At 40.0% G+C, this 19,262-nt stretch overlaps 1 protein-coding gene across 8 annotated transcripts in view; it reads right to left on the bottom strand.

Moving 5' to 3' along the window:
* TMX3 (thioredoxin related transmembrane protein 3) overlaps positions 1–19,262 on the bottom strand; it is a 39,750-nt gene that overhangs the window by 16,423 nt on the left and 4,065 nt on the right. For 4 of the 8 annotated variants that reach the window (XR_011379299.1, XM_008261449.4, XM_051851129.2 and 1 more), the window contains exons 3-9: positions 18,000–18,039; positions 16,729–16,852; positions 9,068–9,113; positions 7,734–7,814; positions 3,158–3,257; positions 2,138–2,215; positions 1,037–1,103 (exon numbers count right to left, since the gene is read on the bottom strand). Coding sequence is in view for 7 of the 8 variants with exons in the window: in XM_008261449.4 (XP_008259671.3) it covers positions 1,037–1,103; positions 2,138–2,215; positions 3,158–3,257; positions 7,734–7,814; positions 9,068–9,113; positions 16,729–16,852; positions 18,000–18,039 (536 nt within the window). In the remaining variant the exon portion in view is untranslated. Of the gene's footprint in view, positions 1–1,036; positions 1,104–2,137; positions 2,216–3,157; positions 3,258–3,526; positions 3,604–7,733; positions 7,815–9,067; positions 9,114–16,728; positions 16,853–17,999; positions 18,040–19,262 lie in introns of those variants that run through there. The other 4 variants (XM_051851130.2, XM_070050068.1, XM_070050069.1 and 1 more) reach the window with 4 other exon arrangements.

Here is a 19,262-nt window from a genome sequence, read left to right as displayed (position 1 = left end):
AAAGACAGAGTTCTTCCATCCACTGGTTCATTTCCCAAATGCCTACAACAACTGGGGCTGGGCCAATCCAAAGCCAGGAGCCTGGACCTCCATCAGGTCTCTCCCATGATAGGAATCCAAATATGTGAGGCATCGACTGCAGTCTCCCAGTGTGTGCTTTAGGAGAAAGCGGGAATTAGAAGGGGAGCTGGGACTCAAGCCCAGGGACTATGACGTGGGATGTGGAAACCTAAAGTGGCCATTTAACTCACTGCACCCCATCGCCCAGCCAAAAATATTTTTAAAACAGACGCAGAAGAAATACTGAAGAGCAGGATGTGGTCATGTCTGACAGAGAGGAAGATGCAGCTACGGCGGGACACCTGGGGCTTCAGAACCACTCAAGTGGCTTCCTTTCCTCATCATCTTTTTTTTTTTAAGATTTATTTATTTAAAAGAGTTACACAGAGAGAGGAGAGGCAGAGAGAGAAAGAGAGAGGTCTTCCATCTGATAGTTCACTCCCCAATTGGCTGCTACGACTGGAGCTGCACTGATCTGAAGCCAGGAGCTTTCTCCAGTGTCCCACATGGGTGCAGGGGCCCAAGGACCTGGGCCATCTTCCACTGCTTTCCCAGGCCACAGCAGAGAGCTGGACCAAAGTGGAGCAGCCGGTACTAGAACCGGCGCCCATATGGGATGCTGGCACCTCAGGCCGGGGCGTTAATCCGCTGCGCCACAGTGCCAGCTCCCCTCGTCTTCTTTTGCGTCCAAAATGTTAGATGCCCTTTAAAAATACGAACATTCAAAAATAATGTATAAGAATGGCATAGGCTTTACTTCTCATAAAAGGAAAATAATTTGACAAAAACCCTCAAAGCAGGCAAAACTCAGAGTAAGAGATTGTTAGATGAAAAAACTAAAGTTGCAGGGAGAAAAATAATGCTTCTGTCATTCAAAATTAAGTAAATACAAAATCATTTATTAATACCCATGTCCTATAGTAGATACAGCATTTTAATTTCAACATGTTCTAGGAGTCAGAACACTGCAACTTACCATCATAAACAAAGTAGGTTTCATCTTTGAAAACAAGCACAGCAGGCATCTCTTTCAGTGTCACATACTGAAAAAAAAAAAAAAAAAAATCAGAAGTTTAAGTACCTTTTTACCACTAAAAAATGTTAAGTGGTAGCTATGATTTCAAAGTTACCAAAACATGCCAGAAAGCACACACAAAGTAACAGCAACAGGTTCCAAACAGTTAAAAAAAAAATACAATGCCAAGCTCATCCTGGATTGGATCCTTGAGGTGCACCCTCTAGCTACCATGGTAAAAACCACAAAGCATTTTTAGAGCTGATAAGAGACCTAAAGATGTCATCACAGGAAATAAAGGATGAGAGGCCCTCTGCAAGGGCAGAGCAGCAGGGCAGGGCAGGCATCAACCAGCCTGGCCAGGAATGAGTCCTCCCTCACTCACTGCCTGCAGGACACTGAGCCGAACATTACCTAGAGGAGTCTGCTACCTCATCCGTGTGATAAGCACAGGGATACTACCTACCTTACCCGGCAGTTATGAGTTACACAAGATAACCTAAACAAGAGCACTGTTTAAACAATACCGCTTTACTGAAAAACCGTACAATGGTATTAATAATTACTCTAGTCATTAAGCACCTACTGCTTATACCAGTGTTGTACTTATTATAAAAGAGTAAAATTAGGGGCAAGCATTTGACATAATGCTTCAGACTCCCAACTATAACACGGCCCCTTCATTTTTTTTCTCACAGAACTTAAGATGCTTTGTTAGTAGGTCTGATGACTGAGAAGTGCTATCTCAGGCTGACCCCATCTGAAACAGACCTATGAATGCACGCAAAGATCCACTACTTGTAGAGCAGTGCACAGAGAACCATCACTTCTCACCACTACTTTTACTTTAAAGAGAGAAAAAAAAATCACTAATGTAATAATCACAATTCAGAAATGCCATGAATCTGGTGAAATGTGTTTATTAATAGTAAGTTATATGATACCAGCAGTAAAGAGTTAACACACTTTTTCCACAGATGTCACAGTTAATAAATCTGATGAAATCAAGTAATTATTTTAAAAGTGGAATTGTGTAAGTAAGATCGAATTATTAAGAACTACCTCAGGAACTACTTCTTCAGGGGCAGAAAAGAAGTATGTATATACAATCAATTCTGAAGCAGCATCGATGTATTTCTCCTGTTACAAGATACAAAAAAAAAAAGCCATTTAAAAATATTAAAGATCAAGATCCATTCCTCATTAAACTATCAGAGTTCCCATGCAGTCAGTAGCACTTGCTTGCTGCCTCTGATGGGAAAAAAACTGAATAGCAGCAAACCAAACTGCTACTAAGGCAGTGACCTCTGGAACCCTGTTCCCGCATTCTCCTCTAAATAAGGAGGTTAATTTTAGATTAGATGAACAATGACACTGATGGTGATGGTGACTACAAGCTACACAAACATAAGCAAAATAAGCAACAATGGTCTTTTGCATTTAAAAGACACTCAAGGCCAGCGCTGTGGCTCACTAGGCTAATCCTCCACCTTGCAGCGCCAGCACACCGGGTTCTAGTCCCGGTCGGGGCGCCGGAATCTGTCCCGGTTGCCCCTCTTCCAGGCCAGCTCTCTGCTGTGGCCCGGGAGTGCAGTGGAGGATGGCCCAAGTACTTGGGCCCTGCACCCCATGGGAGACCAGGAGAAGTACCTGGCTCCTGCCATCGGATCAGCGTGGTGCGCCGGCCGTGGCGGCCATTGGAGGGTGAACCAATGGCAAAGGAAGACCTTTCTCTCTGTCTCTCTCTCTCTCACTGTCCACTCTGCCTGTCAAAAAAAAAAAAAAGACACTCAAACCGCAGTTTGCAGTCCCAAGCCAGTAAAATGTTAAAGATATAAATAAAATAAAGTTAATAATAAAAGAAATGATAAGGCAAGCAACATCTACTCACTTTTACTACATATAGACAAACACTGTAGATACTACAGAATAAAGAGTTTTTATTATAAAAACACTCAGATAAAGCTGAAGTAATTCCAGAAAGAATAAGTTTTGAGTTTTTGTGAAGTCTTGGCTACACAGAAAGTTAAATTATAGTAACAAGGTTGTTTTTCTGCATTACAAAATAAAACAAATTCATACTTTCAAAGGTGATTCTCCACCTATATAAACGAAAAATACACGATGTCTCTTCTGTACATGTTCAAACATTTGCTGACTTGGAAGTGGCCGAATTAAAGCCCTGTTTGAAAACAAAACAAAAATAACTAAAGATAGCATATAATTTACTATTCCTACAATAGGAAATCATGTTCAGAGTTTAAAAAGTTTTAATAATGAGGCTACTTCAAAAAGTTCATGGAAAATCAAATTTAAAAAATCAACTTATTTTGATGCCAAAAAACTTGGAATACATGTGTAGTTTTTTTCATAATATGTATTTTCTCATGAACTTTTTGAAGACTTCTTGAACATATCGACTTCAAAATTTTTGCACCAAAATAAACTTACCTTTTCATTCTACTGTCCACAAACTTACTGAAGTGTCTTCACATATATTTTTAGCATGTCATCAAATGCACATAAACCTAAAAACATTACAGCCCATGACTACTACTGTACCCATGTATTAAAAATTTATATACTACCCATAATTTAATCTATTAATTTCAAAAATGTCCCTTCAGAGTACCATCACTGCAAATATTATGATAGGCAAAAGCAGAGCTATTATCTATTTAGAGCTATCAGCTGAAAACAAAGCAATTCACAGGAGAATTATTTTTTCCCTTCCAAAAGATCACTCACAGAAACACGGTATGAAATACTATCCCAGGTGTATTTAACACTTATTAACAGGGCAGGCATTGAGGCATGCTGGGTTAACCCACATTCACATCTGCGCACTGGTTCAAATCCCAGTTACGCTGCTCTCTACCAAGCTGTCTGCTGACGTACCTGGAAAGTAAATGATGGCTCAAGTACTCGAATCCTATCCACCTACATGGGAGACCTGGATGGAGTTCCTGACTCCTGGCTTTGGCCCAGCCAAGCCTTAGCTGTTGCCATTTGGGGAGTAAACCTGCTGATGGAGGATCTCTCTGACTCTATCGCTCGTTCTTCCTCTCTCATTCAAATAAATGAGTAAATCTTTTAAAAAAACAAAAATATTTCTGTTGGGGAGGGCACTGCAGCACTATGGGATAAGCTACCCATTAAGGTACCCGAATGCTGGGGTGAATCCTTGATACTTCACTTCCAATCCAGCTCCCTGATAATGCACCTCAGAAGCAGATGATGGTCAAGTACTTTGTACCTGCCACCCAACAGGTAGACGCAAATGGAGTTCCTGGCTCCTGCTTTTGGCCTGGCCCCGCCCCAGCTGCTGTAACCATTTAGGGCGTGAACCACCAGATAAAAGATCTCTCTCCCCACTCTTCCATCTCTGTCATTCTGCCTTTAAAACTAATGAATAAACAAATCTTAAAATATATATTTGTATTTTATCCTGTCAATTTAAATAAATACCCTATGAAAGTTAAAACTTCAATCAGTTTCAAAAGTATGTTATTAATTACTATTTTCAGAGAACATAACATGGAAATGACAGTCATATTAGTACATAAGTTTCATAAAGAGAAAAAAACTACATAGTTTTATCATATAAGGGGTCTTCAAAGAGTTCACAGAAAATGTATACTGTGAAAAACAATGCACAAAATTCGAATCTCTCTGTACCGAAACAAGCTTATCTTTTGTTTCCATCTTCCAAACTTTGAAGCACCTGTGTAAAAGCATTTTCAAGAGCAAATACACTGAGATAGGAATGACTTCAAAGCTTATTATAAAACATATCACCTATAAAACATCATTACAAAACTAAAAAGTCTTCTTTTAAACATGCTATATATTATCAGATTTTCAGGTCACAAAATTTATAAAAAGAGCACAAGATATTTTGCAATTATGCAATGTTCTGCACTTTCAAATGCACAACTTATAAAATGCATTGCATCACTCTTTGCCAGTATCTATTTTAACACTGAACAATTAACCAGTAAATGATGCAACTCCAACACTTGCTTGAAATTTCACTTGCCAGAGTCATCCCCAGTTACATCAGAAGAATCCCTTCTTAAGCTTCAGCCAAAACTCATTAAGTTACAAAACATAAAGACTAATATAAATCATAGGGGAATACAGTGCAATCTACTAGCACTCCTTGATACAATTTTAAAGTTATCTCACAATTCACTTATTCATGAAACAAATAAAGAAAATGAAACTCGCAATCAATGAGAAGAAAGTGAAAATTTTATTAGTAAACACTGGAAATTTTAATATATAAAGGTCACTAATTCTGTGAACTTCCTCAAAGAATATCACACCCCATAACAAAGTTATCCTGTTTTAATTTACCCTAAGGCTATTGAAAGTTATCCATCAATACAACATATTCTGTTCAAGCTCATAAAAAAGTGCCCACTTTTCTTTTTTTAATTAATTATTTGAAAGGTGGAGTTATAGAATGAGGGAGCAGGAGAGAAAAAGAGAGAGAAAGAAAATGAATCCTCCATCCATTGGTTCACTCCCCAAATGGCCACAATGGCCAGGGGGTGCCAGGCAGAAGCCAGGAGCCTGGAAATCTATCTGGGTCTCCCACATGGGTACAGAGGCCCAAGAACTTGGACAAACTTCCACTGCTTTCTCAGGCAGGGAGCTAGATTGGAAATGGAACAGCCAGGACTTGAACTGGCACCCATATGTGATGTCAGAATTGTGGGCTGTAGTATACCCTGCTGAGCCACAATGTTGCCCCCTGAATGTGCCCTTTCGTTGAAACCAAAATAATCTATCTTGATGAATGTTTTCTTCCAGAAATTCTACATAATCACATTAAATAATTATAAGTGCTGATTTTTTTTATATGTCAGCATCTTTTTTAAGAAAATCAACACATTCAAACAGGAAATCACTATATAAGAATTTATTTTCTTATCAGTAAAACCTGAGAAATAGATCTTTCTATTTCAACTATGTCACATCCTAAGCAAAAAATGCAATACTTCCTTATAGATGGTAAAAATATGTGAAAGATAAAGGAAAGTATTCTAGCTTCATCTAAAACAGCATTTCCAATACCACAAGCTAGAGATTAAGTCTAAGTTTATTCAGAACAACAATGTTGTAGGGCTTCTCTTAGAAATCTGAAATTAAGCAACAAGAGAAATAAACCATGTAAACCAGGCAGTTCAAAAGCAAATAATCATAAAATAAAAGATTCAAAAAGTTGCCACAATAGTCTAGTCTTATCCATGATTTCACTTTGCATGGTTTAAGCTACGTGCATCAACCATGTTCCAAAAATATTTCATAGAAAATTCCATAAATAAAGAGTTCATAAGTTCTAAGTCGCGCATCACTCTGAGTGAATGAAGTGCAATCTCATGTAGCCCAGCTTCAACCTGCACAGGACATCAATCAGCCTTCGCTCAGTGTATGCACGCTGTGTATGCTCATGACCCGGAAGTCACTCAGTCACCTCCTTGGCTACCACAGCAACGGTCATGGCACTGCTGTGTTCCTGTTCAAGTAAACCTTATCAAACTTAATAATGACCCTCAACACAACAGGAGGATGCCGGCAATTCAGACATGCCAATGAGAAGCTGTAAAGTACTCCTTTACGTGAAAAGGCAAAAGAACAATAAGTCCTTTGAGATAGCATAGGTATAGCTGTGCCATTTCTACCTTTACTTACAGTTGTTAATCTCCTCCTGTGCTTAATTTATAAATTAAACTTTATCACAGATGCCCATATATAGGAAAAAGCAGTATATGAGGGGACTTGAGAAAGTTTGTGGAAAAATGGTATTAAAAGATAAATATATTTCAGTGTAAAATTCTGAAATCCATGCATATGAAGAGTCTCTAAAAAGCTTATGAAAATGCATTTGTGAAAAAGAAACTGTGCAAGGATTCCAAAGTGTTTCTGCACCAAAATAAAAATTAAAATAATTTCATTCCCTTTCCCACAAACTTTAAATTTCCTAATATAGTGTTTGGTATTATCTGTGGTTTCAGGTATCCACTGGAGGTCATTCCACACAGATATGAGGCCTACTGTGTAAATGATCGAAAATTTGAAAATTTATCAGAATTTGCTGGTCAGAAATTCAATATACAAAATGAATTTAAACATGACGTTAGGGGCCGGTGCTGTGGCACACTAGGTTAATTTTCTGCCTCCAGTGCCATCACCTCATATGGGCACTGGTTCTAGTCCTGGCTGTTCCTCTTCTGATCCAGCTCTCTGCAATAGCCTGGGAAAGCAGTAGAAGACGGCCCAAGCACTTGGGCCCCTGCAGCCACGTGGGAGACCGGAAGAAGTTCTTGGCTCCTGGCTCGGGATCTACTTAGCTGCAGCCTTTGCGGCCATTTGGGGAGTGAACCAGTGGATGGAAGACTGACCTCCCTCCCTCCCTCCCTCTCACTATCTGTGGCTCTACCTCTCAAATAAATCTTTCATTTAAAAAAAAAAGATGAAAATAATCTTAAGAAGATGCTAATACAGTACAGATCATGGCTTCCACTTGCTGCCTAACAGCAAGTCTTTGTATATGCTGCATAATCTCCAAAATATGTTCAATGTGCTCTACTAAATATATATTTATTACTAAACATTAATACCATATACAGCTTTCTGAATAAGAACTTACCCAGATACTCTGTGAGCAAATTCAATAATATCATCTTTAGTTCGTGGTCCTCTGTAATTATATGCCAAATCCCCCTTTAATCTTAAAAAGAAACAAAAAAGGATTAAAAACTTGGGCTACTTTAACTGCTTAATATTTAATGTTAATCACTTGCTATTGCATAAAATTGTAGTATATAAAATAGTAAATACAGGGGAGTTTCAGAAGTAGTATACTCATGTGAAACATAGTAGGCAACTGACTTCAGAAGACCAGTAACTCAAATCACAAAGAAAAAGGTACTGTTCTATTAAAATTACATACATTTCACTCTGTATTTACCTTCTGAAAAGTAAATTCATTCATGAGTAAGAGCTTAGAAAATTTAGCACTGTAATTCTCACTATCTTCCCTGTCAGAAAGTATAAATACAAGGACAGGGTATTAAGAAGATTTTGATAGTAGCAAAACAAATGTTAGGCAATACAACATTACAGTTACTTGAGAGATGCTTCAACATTACAGAGTAAAACAAAGCATTAAAAACAACTCTTCTAAAAAATTAGGCAATTCTCAAGGTGTCTAAATAACTGAAATATAAAACAAGAAAAATTGGGAAGCACCAAACAGAACACCTACAATTAAACAGAAAGAAAGGAAAACTTACTTGATACATAAAGTAAACCAGGCCTAACAAATATTCTTAAAAAGTGAAGGAAACAGGGAGGTCAACACAAAACAAAAAATACTCTTAAATTATTATAATTTCAAAACTGTAACTTTCAAAACAATTCCTTAGCTCCTCACATGCCCAAAATAAGATTAATGAAAATCATGAGAAAATTCAATGAAGTCATAACTGTAAAACAAGCCCTTTTAGAATTACATCATCTTTCAACTTGTACACCCTATCAAGACTTGCGAAACACCTACAGATTAGAGCTAACCACCATCAATTTTGCGACTCTTCCTTTCCTTACTCTCTAATGAAACGTCTATTTTTATTGAACAAAAGCTAATGATGTTGGGAGATGGGATTTCCAATGAGAAAACAGAATGTGTACCAGCTCCTCCAAGGGGATCAGACCTTTCATAATTTACAACCATGTATCTTGTCCTGCACAGCACATATCACAAAGTAGGACTCAACACATTTGCTGAATTAGCTCTACACTATTACTTAAATAAAGAAAAGCATAAAGAGTCAGTCTCGCTTCTTTGATCACCTACTTCACCCAGAAATACTGAACCCAAATCTTCAATCCTCCAAGGCAGTTATTAGAAATTAATATAATAAAATGTAAGCAGAGTGAACTAATAAAAATACACATAAAAACATACAACACTCAACTTACAGCTTAATTGTTGGATAACCTCGAACTCCAAATTCTGAAGCAATGCCTTGATAAGAAAAAGAATAAATAATTCTAAATTTTTTAAAAATGAGAAACCAGGTAACAAATGAGCCTTTTATTTAAAAAAAAAAAGTAGAAATATTTATACAAACCCATGTAGATATTTTAAGTGTCAAAAAAAAACACTCATACAGAAAAAGAAAAAAACATGACATTCTCATATAAAGCAATTATTTAGTAATCAATGTATAGTCAGCAAAATACTATGATAACACAAAAAACAAATGCTAGAAGAGTCAAAAATTTATCTCTAAAGTTATGTTTTCAAAGACATTCTGGTTAAAAAAAAAACAAAAAACAAAAAACAAACAGTACACAAAGTACTTTTCAACTGACTTCATTTCAAGAAAAAGTTATCTCTTTCTGGGTCTCATTCATTCTTCAAAACAAAACAAAACAAAATGACAACAAAATCCAGGCCTATTTCTTCCTTAGATATTTTCTGATATTCCCAAACTTGTGTCCTGTTTTAATAATCATGTAGGGGCCAGTGCAGCAAGTTTAGCCACAGCTTGCAATACCAGCATCCCATAGGAGCACTAGTTTAAGTTCTGGCTGCTTCACTTCTCATCCAGTTCCCTGCGGACACATCTTGAAAAGCTGTGGAAGATGGCCCAAGTGTTTGGGCCCCTGCCACCCATGCGGGAGACCCAGATGGAGTTCACGGCTCCTTGCTTTCAGCCTGGCCCAGCCGCAGTTGCCGTGGTCATTTGGGGGACTGAGCTGCAGACTGAAGATCTGTCTCTCTAATACTCTGCCTTTCAAATAAATAAATCTTAAACAAGAAAAACAAAACAACACACCACTTTGGTAGTCTTCATGAGTCTGGCTTCTCATCACTCCTCACAGCTTCACAAGAATACTGACAAAGTGAATTAGTGGCAAAATACTACGCAAAATGTCTTCTTCCTTTGTAACTCCATGGTGTCTCTTCCTCAGACACATGGACAGAGTGGAAGGGCCTGGACAGTGAGCAACTCACTTTCTAAGAGCATCATGAACAGCAGAGCGCAAGTCCTGAAGACACAGACCCTGCCTCTGAACACCTGCTCTGAGCGCAGGTCCTGAAGACACAGGCCCTGCCTCTGAACACCTGCTCTGAGCGCAGGTCCTGAAGACACAGGCCCTGCCTCTGAACACCTGCTCTGAGCGCAGGTCCTGAAGACACAGGCCCTGCCTCTGAACACCTGCTCTGAGCGCAGGTCCTGAAGACACAGGCCCTGCCTCTGAACACCTGCTCTGAGCGCAGGTCCTGAAGACACAGGCCCTGCCTCTGAACACCTGCTCTGAGCGCAGGTCCTGAAGACACAGGCCCTGCCTCTGAACACCTGCTCTGAGCGCAGGTCCTGAAGACACAGGCCCTGCCTCTGAACACCTGCTCTGAGCGCAGGTCCTGAAGACACAGACCCTACCTCTGAACACCTGCTCTGAGCGCAGGTCCTGAAGACACAGGCTCTACCTCTGAACACCTGCTCTGAGCGCAGGTCCTGAAGACACAGGCCCTACCTCTGAACATCTGCTCTGAACCTACAGCAATAATTTCTTGGTGCCCATCTCCAATTTAAGACAGAATTCTACCAAACTATATTCTAAATGGAGACAACTATGATGACTGAGATTGTCCTCTTCTAAGCAAAAACACAGAAACAGTTTTGGGAGGATTATGTGAGTAAAGTGTATTCTTTATGCCCTATAACAATGTCCACTTATCTCTTTTCAAAGTTCCAACAATTCTTTTGTGTAACTCAGTAATTCCACCCCTAACTACATTTCACATGCACTCTAGTTCCCTACTCACAAATATCAACACAGCAAAAAAAAAAAAAAAAAAATTCAGAATAATTGATAACTAGAAAACATAGGGCACTCTCTCTCAGATTCTGTCTGGAGAGGTGCCCATCCATTATCAGGGATGTCCTGGCCGGCGCCGTGGCTCAATAGGCTAATCCTCCACCTTGCGGCGCCGGCACACCGGGTTCTAGTCCCGGTCGGGGCGCCGGATTCTGTCCCGGTTGCCCCTCTTCCAGGCCAGCTCTCTGCTATGGCCAGGGAGTGCAGTGGAGGATGGCCCAGGTGCTTGGGCCCTGCACCCCATGGGAGACCAGGAAAAGCACCTGGATCCTGGCTCCTGCCATCGGATCAGCGCGGTGCGCCGGCTGCAGCGGCGGCCATTGGAGGGTGAACCAACGGCAAAGGAAGACCTTTCTCTCTCTGTCTCTCTCTCTCACTGTCCACTCTGCCTGTCAAAAATAAAAAATAAAAAAAAAATAAAAAAAAAAAGGGATGTCCTTACCCTAATAACCCTTGCTATTTTGCCTTCCACTGTTCTGTCTCACGCCTGAATTCTTTCTTACGTGAAGACAAGGACCCTGTACTCTGTCTCTGTTAAGTTCAGATTGATGAAAAGCATTGAGTCTTAAAAGTTTAAGTTATCTTAAATATCATTATGATTAAATCTGGTCTAAAAGTGTTAAAATTGCCCTAAGTGAATGGCTACCATTTCAGGATGTTAAGGAATTCTATTTTGACCAGATACTCTAGGTTCTCTTGGCATCTTTAACAGACTTTCTGAAAATCAAAGTTCTAAATTCTCTAGACTTTTGGTATCTCCAGAGGGGCCCCTGGAAATGTCAAAAGATGCATCTCTCATCTTGCAAAGATAACCAATCAGGCTATTTAGATGAAAGGTGTTGCCAAGATGTGAAATGATGCTAAACTTCAGTTATAAACATGTTTCTTTCTAGCTGTTCCAGTCTCTGGCTCAGAATCCAGATTCTTTAAAGGGGGAATGGCAAAGTCTCCATCCAGCTAATGCTGAATAACCAGGCATTGCTAGTTCAAATGTATTGCTAGTTCAAATGTGGATCAAACAGAGGTCCAGCCAAAAGGGAGAAAGTGTTCCAAGAGACTTGAGACTATTGGAGGTGGTCATGCGGCAGATACTAGAGACCTGGGTTCCAGGAGCCCAAGAAAGCTCCAGTGTCCACAGGCTACACGGTGAAAACACAGAAGCCCAAACACTACATAATTCAAAAACTCACTTTTGAGTTATGTGGTATGTTCTAGTATAAACTTAGGGGTTACACAGTAAGACTAGTTAAACCCGGCAACCAGGCCCATAACCCATTGGCTACACAGTAAGCATCCGGAAGCCAAAGAATGGCAGAGATGTCTGCCAAAACTTCTCTCAGTCAGGCTACGCAGTAAGCACTGGTTAAACGCTGGTTAAATCTGAAAGCCCAGGAAGTCAGGCTAAGCAACCAGAGAGACCCGACTCGCTGCCTCATTTCTCCTCTTTTCTCTTCCAGAAGGGAAGTTACTACTGTTCTGCAGGACTCTCCACTGTGATGTATGGTTTGATCCCAGACCTTATGTAAGGGATAACTTACCTTTTCTGTAATAATGCCTGGCCACAGTAGAGGACCAAACAGCATAGCCAGAAAATGAGAAGTCAAACTATAAAATAATGTTACAGCTAGATTGTTTTCTCTGTGTACACGGTATATGGGCAGAACTCCCCTTTTAAACCAAATTGAGGGGAAGACAGAAAGTTGTTCTGATGACCTCAAAGTATACAAGCAGGTCACCACATTTGATCTTACCTAAAAGGTCATAGTTCTCCTCATGGGCACAGTTTTAACATGGTTTTTAACTTTTAACTTTTACTAAGTGTCAGAATTTGCCCATGACCATAGTTTTCTAGCTCACCCTGATGACATTAAAGAAATCTTCAAAAAATCAGGGTTGGGTTGAGTACCCCCTTGACTGACATCATAGAGACTGTCTCCATGGTCTACTTTATTAGAGACCAGGAGAATGAGGAGCAAGCTAGCAGCAGGAGCAATGTAGGGATAGGCAACAGGCTAATCAATGGCTGCTTTACACAGTGATCTGCCATCAAGGAGACCCAACAAGGCCAGCGCACCCCAAATGGCATCTGTTTCCGATATGAGGAGCCACGGCATTGGGCAAGCAGCTGTCGTGACTAAAATCGGCTTCTGTCAGCTCTGCCAAGAGCAAGGCCACTGGTCACGAAACTGCTCTGGGTGTTGAAGAACTCCTGGTTCAGAACCACAGACTCTGTGGCCCCAAGTTAAAAAGCCTTTGGCTCTACCTAGCCTCTGCCAAGCCTCCAACTCTAGCCACTGCTATTGAGGGGATGGCCTAGGGTCAGTGAAATGTAAGTTGCCTATTTGAACCAGCCTCCTATTCAGCTCTCCTCCTAGTCCAGTCATGTAATGCGAGTCAACAGGGTGCCTCCCTTAAGCAGATGCACATCTTCTGCAATTCTCTTCCAGCACCCCATGGATAGGTCTGTGTCTCACACACTCAGCCAGGCCTTAAAAGTCTATCCAAATATTATTAAGCTTAGAAAACCCTTCCTGCCAGTTCCTAAAAACAGAGCTTTGAGTAACAGCTAACTTAGATAGTCCTGCGCCTATTTGGACAGATCCTCACTGAGGACTTAATGGGCCTATCTCTTGAGGGGGGTGCACAATAATCCAAAATGTAGATGGTTAAATGTAAATGATTTATTAGTCTGTTTCCTTTCCCAGACTGAGACTCTGATCTTGTACACTGGCTTAACTTCCTAGCAAAACTAACTACTAGGTATCCAGAGGAAAAAAAAGCATAGCCAGTCCATTAGAGTGTTGATTATTTAACCCTTATCCTCACCCCTGGGGAGAGAAAACCAGCCCCAGAGAGGATATGGGCCTTGCAGCTTCCTACTTCTGCAAATTTCAATCAGTCCCAGCTTTTCCCTAACAGGTAACAGATTCCTAGATACAGGAAATAACACATTTCCTAAACCAGGCTCAACAGGGAGCCAAAGCAGAGCCCCCTCCTTTAGGAAAAACAAACAAAGCACAGCTTTCATCCATTAAAAAGCAGCCATGACAAGGGCTCTCACAAAGGGATTGCTAATTCAGTCCTTCAAATAGGCAGGCCCTACCTCTGCTACCTGCTGCCCAAGAAAGTGCCCCAAACTAGGGTCAAACTAAATGGGTACGAAATCATATTTATGCTTTCTTGGACAAGTTCAGACAAGGCTAAAATATCTGGCCTAACATTACATCTGGTCATGGAAATCCTGGTCATTGCCTTTCCTTGGCAACATAGCATCCACATTCTTTCTGCTATCTGCAGACTATTGTGCCTTAACATCTTCGTTTGTTCTGTCTCTAACAGAAGACAAGCCATCTGGCTTCACGTGCTTCTAAGACAGGACTTCCAGCCTAACTCATCAGATAAGATGACCCGTCCTCTGGACCAAGTAGGACAACGCTTCCTGAGGCCACTCTCAAGCACCAAAGGACAGATAGCAATAGAAAAATACCCATATCCACCTTGATGCCCATTTGTCAGCTTCGAAGTAGCTATAGAAGACAGAACTCCGCCCACTTATCCCCATAAAAGAATTATTTTTTTCTTGAGAGGGGATATGTTAGGTAGGAAGTCAGAAATTGAGACTATGTGTATATGAGAAAGGCCTGAAGCCCAGCATCCACTGCAGAAGCTCCAGAAGCCCAGCATCTGCACTTCAAAGTCCTGCTTGGACGCTGATGACCTTCCAGGGAGTCCTGACCCTTCTACCCAATAACTTTCCAGGTGCAGCCTAGTATCTGCACTCCAAAGTCCCACCTGGATCGTGATGACCTTCCAGGGGGTCCTGCCCCTTCTACCTGGCCTGATGAACATCCTTCCTCTAAGGCGGGGAGACACCAGCCAGGCTTTCCCTGTCTGATAACTTCAGAGGGAAAAACTCAGAGAGGAATTCTTCATATTTATACCCAACAAGTTCTTTGTTCGAGAGGAGGAGAAGGAGAGAAGGGGAGAGAAAAGGGGGGAAGGCAAGACCCATCCCCTTAAAAACCCCAGCCTAAATGTGAACTGCGCACTCTCAGGTTCTGTCTGGAGAGGTGCCCGTCCATTCTTACGGATGTCCCTACCCTAATAAACCTTACTATTTTGCTTTCCACTGGAAAAACAAAAAAGAAAGCATACGCATATCTATTACTCCTTTTCACATGACAGTGGAAGTACAGCTCAGGAACTACACTAAGAACCTTAGACTACTGTTTTTTATTGATCTTTTTTTCCACATTACAGAGTCACTCTATCATATCTGTGATATCAGCCTCAAAAGTGACTAGGATGATTATGGTTTTACTTGAGACTACAATCTCCACCACAGCCTGGGCTCCTGGCACCTTCCACCAGGACACAGTATGATTACAGATGGTCTTCCTGCCTGTATCTACCTGCTCTTCTCCTCTATACTGTAAGTTACTGACAAAAACATATATTATTCTCCAAATGACAACGGATAAAGCTCAAAACGCAGAACACTGTGTCTGACCTGGGAGGTTATTATCCTTTAGCAGCATGTGTATTTTACCACTGTGCTGGGGTTCTTGGATATAAGATATTAACATAAACCTCACCTTACTGAGGATTACCATTCTCCCTTACAGACAAGGAAACTAAAGTGAGATTAACTACTTCTTCAAAGCTAGTAAGGCAAGGCAGAGCTGAGATTACAGAACAGGTCTGTTTTGCTCCAAAGTACAAGCCAGAACATAAAACTGATGTCCTAGAAAGAAATATTACATACGTCTCCTTTCTTCATTGATTAAAGCAAAAGCAAACCTACATTTAATGAATATAGGTTTTTACAAGTGTTACAACATTCGAATCTCAAAACAACCAACAAAAGAAGTATTACAATTAAATATTTACCCACGGACACCAAAACTCAGAGGTGTTCAGAAACCAACTCAGTAACACAAAGCAATATGTGGGCAGAGCCAGGATTTGAATCCAGGTCTGCTTTTTATAGCCACACTCTTTCCAAATTCATATGGAACCTCATACTTCTTTTTCTACATCCTTTAAGACAGGTGTTGGAGAACGTTTTCTGTAATGGGTTAGATAACTATTTTAGGCTTTGGGAGGCATGCAGTCCCTATCACAATTACTTGGTTTTGTCACTGGAGTACAATAAGAGCCATAGCCAACAGAAAATGAATGGGTGCAATCTAACTCTAGTCAAAGAAATAGCTGTCGGGACAGATTTGGCCCACAAGTTGTAGTTGGCCCACCGCTGCTTCCTTCTACCCTGTGGGACAGACTCAGTAAGTTCATTTTCAACTAATTTTGCCCTAACACCATTTTCAATGTGAGCACTTTCCTGAGTACCATTTGTATTTATCTTAATTGAACTCATCCTTCAGATCCCTACCTATGCCTTATTTGCTGTCTCAGGCTGCTCACACACACCACCATTTCTCAACTCACATGCATAATCAATAGTTATGACAGAGCTTTCTCTCACTGACTCATGTAAATGAATTATTTTAGATGGGCTCAAGTTGAAGCATATTAGGGCTCTGTGTATGCATTAGCCATAAGATTACGGCATTTACATGTTCAATGGCTAATTCATTTAACTCAATATAGAGTTTTTGTAGTCATAAACTGTTAAGACAATTTTACATGAGGAAAAACAACTTTATTTCTCCTGCCTCAACTATTGCTGCATATAATGGAAGCACTTTCATTATAATAACAGTAAAATAATAAACCAAGTGAAGGCTTACTAGAATAGGAAGTAGCATCCATCTTCCCAACTTTAACTGGAGAACCAATGCTTTTCATCTCAAGGCCAACTTCATTCCAAATCGGTTCCAGTTTTTTGCAATGGCCACACCACGGTGCATAAAACTTGTTCCAAAAAAGGAAAATAAAAAATACTGAAATGTTGTGTCACTGGAATATTAATTGTAATAATCTACTTCAGACAAAAAGTTTAAATATAATTTCTAAGAGTTTTTATAACCAAAGACACACATAAGTTAACTTCTTAATATTTCAAAACTGATACTATTTTAAGTTCCTTTCAAATGGCCACTGATACTTATTTAAAGATACATGATATATAATAAAAAACATCTTTGCCTCCAGGTAATTGTGTTCATGCTCCATATAAAAGGAAACCACCATAAAAACATGCATGTCACCATATAAAAATATATACTCTCTAAGCATTAATGATAAAATTCCAACACAGTAAGTGCCTTTGCTGACTCTCAGGAGATAGTTCAGATGACTGGTCTGCAGAGGCGCCAGTCAGGATGACTACACTAAAACCAAAGTCCTTCAGGATCACTAAATGTTAAGAGGATACTCAGGTTCCCCTAATTACATGGTGTAGCAAACCGCCTACTGCACTTTCAGGGTGTAAGTTGTTTTTTTTTTTTTAAGTGCATACAATGGGATGTTCAAAGACACACAAAAGGAGAAAGAATTAAACAGACCCTCCTGTGCCATCACCTAGCTTCAGTAATTGTCAACTATCCCATTCTTGTTCCATCTGTTTTATGGCTACCCTACTTTTTGTGCTGAGGCAAATCAAGAGAGCTGCCAGTAGCATAAGATTTAAATGTACTCCAAACTTTAAAGTGGAGAGAGGAAGATGAAAGTTTAGTTTTTCTCACCAGTAAAATGAAAATAAAATTGACTACTAAGCAATACTAGTATACTTAATCTCTTGAAAAATATGAAGAAATAAAAGGGTAAGTAAGAGTTCTATAAAAAATTACTACCATGATCCCCTTAAAATAGAATCTACTATGTGACCTCCTTCTCTTAGCATGGAGACCCCACTTCCCTTCATAAAGCCTCCATCCCAGAATTTCATCAAAATTGGGCTCCTTGCCAGGCTAAAAAACTCAACTAGTTAATATCTGACAATACAGACTGAGCACAGACACAAGTACTATCCACATATTGCCATCTTTGGGTGGAAAAGAATAGAAAATCATACTTATAATAGGGGTGGGTAATTAGCATATAAAATTTACATACTCACATCTACAAGCCAAATGTCATCTTTTCGATTGTCTTTAAACCTAAAAAACACAGTGAACAATCTCTGATTCTATGTCTGCATTTACTTTACAAATGTATAGTACAGGAAGGTGTAATAAACTGACAAATATGGGAATATGGAACAAATTATTTAAAAAAATTTTAAGCTTTGTATATTTGAAAGGCACAGTTATTTAGAAAGAGGGAAAGACAAAGGGAAAAAGAGATCTTCCATCCGCTGGTTCATTCCCTAGAGGGCCATAACAGCCGGGGCTAGGGCGGCTGAAGCCAAGAACCTAGAGCTTCTGCTGGGTCTCCCATGTGCATGCAGGGGCCAAAGCACTTGGGCCATCCTTTACCGATTTCCCAGGAGCATCAGCAGGGAGCTAAATTAGAAGTGGAACAGCTGGGTATTGAACCAGCGCCCACAAGGGATACTGGCATTGCAGGCAGTGGCTTTACCTGCTATGCCACAATGCCGGCCCCTCAAAAATTTTTATGAATACTTTTTGTTAGTGTCTTTTGAATCTTATCTTATCCATTAAACATATTAGGTATAAAGTAGTGAAAATGATTAAAGATAAATTAGGAGAAAAGACTCCAACAAAAAGAATCAAAGTATATCTGGTAGAATTGCCATTGGCTCCTATATCCACAACTTCCATATCAAAGAAAATTTCCAAGAAAAAAAAAAACAAAAAAAACTTGTACCTGTACCAAACATGTATAGACCTTCTTTCCTTGTCATTACTCCCTAGACAATAATGTATGTAACAGCTATTTACACAGTATTTACACTGCATTAGGTATATAATCTATAGATAACTTAAAGTCTTTGGGAGAATACAGGTAGATTATATGTAAATACAATGCCATTTTAATAAGGTATTTTGGTAGCTGCAAGAGGTCTTAGAACCAATGCCCCATGGACAATGAGGAGTGACTGTGCATACTTAACTCTTCACACATTTACTCCACTTGGGTAGGAAAGTTAATGTAGCAGTTCTAAGGCTGTTGGGCTCAGAAAGGCCTGCTTGCAAGACTGGCTCTTGGTTGGCATCCAGGAACTTGGGTTTTAGGAGGGTTCCCATCATTTCCTGCTAAGGATGGCTTAGCTTTCATAAAAGATTTGTGAAAAGTACTGAATTGGGGAATTGAAGCATAGATTCCTGACAATACAAGCCTGAGATGGTAATCCTGTCAACTGCCATTAGCTGTTAGTCTGGTTCGTGTCCATTTAATGTTCAACCACCCTTGTGGATTA

Source organism: Oryctolagus cuniculus, chromosome 10 (assembly GCF_964237555.1).
Source record: "Oryctolagus cuniculus chromosome 10, mOryCun1.1, whole genome shotgun sequence".
Classification (NCBI taxonomy): Eukaryota; Metazoa; Chordata; class Mammalia; order Lagomorpha; family Leporidae; genus Oryctolagus; species Oryctolagus cuniculus.
This window is presented reverse-complemented; position numbering and strand designations above follow the sequence as displayed.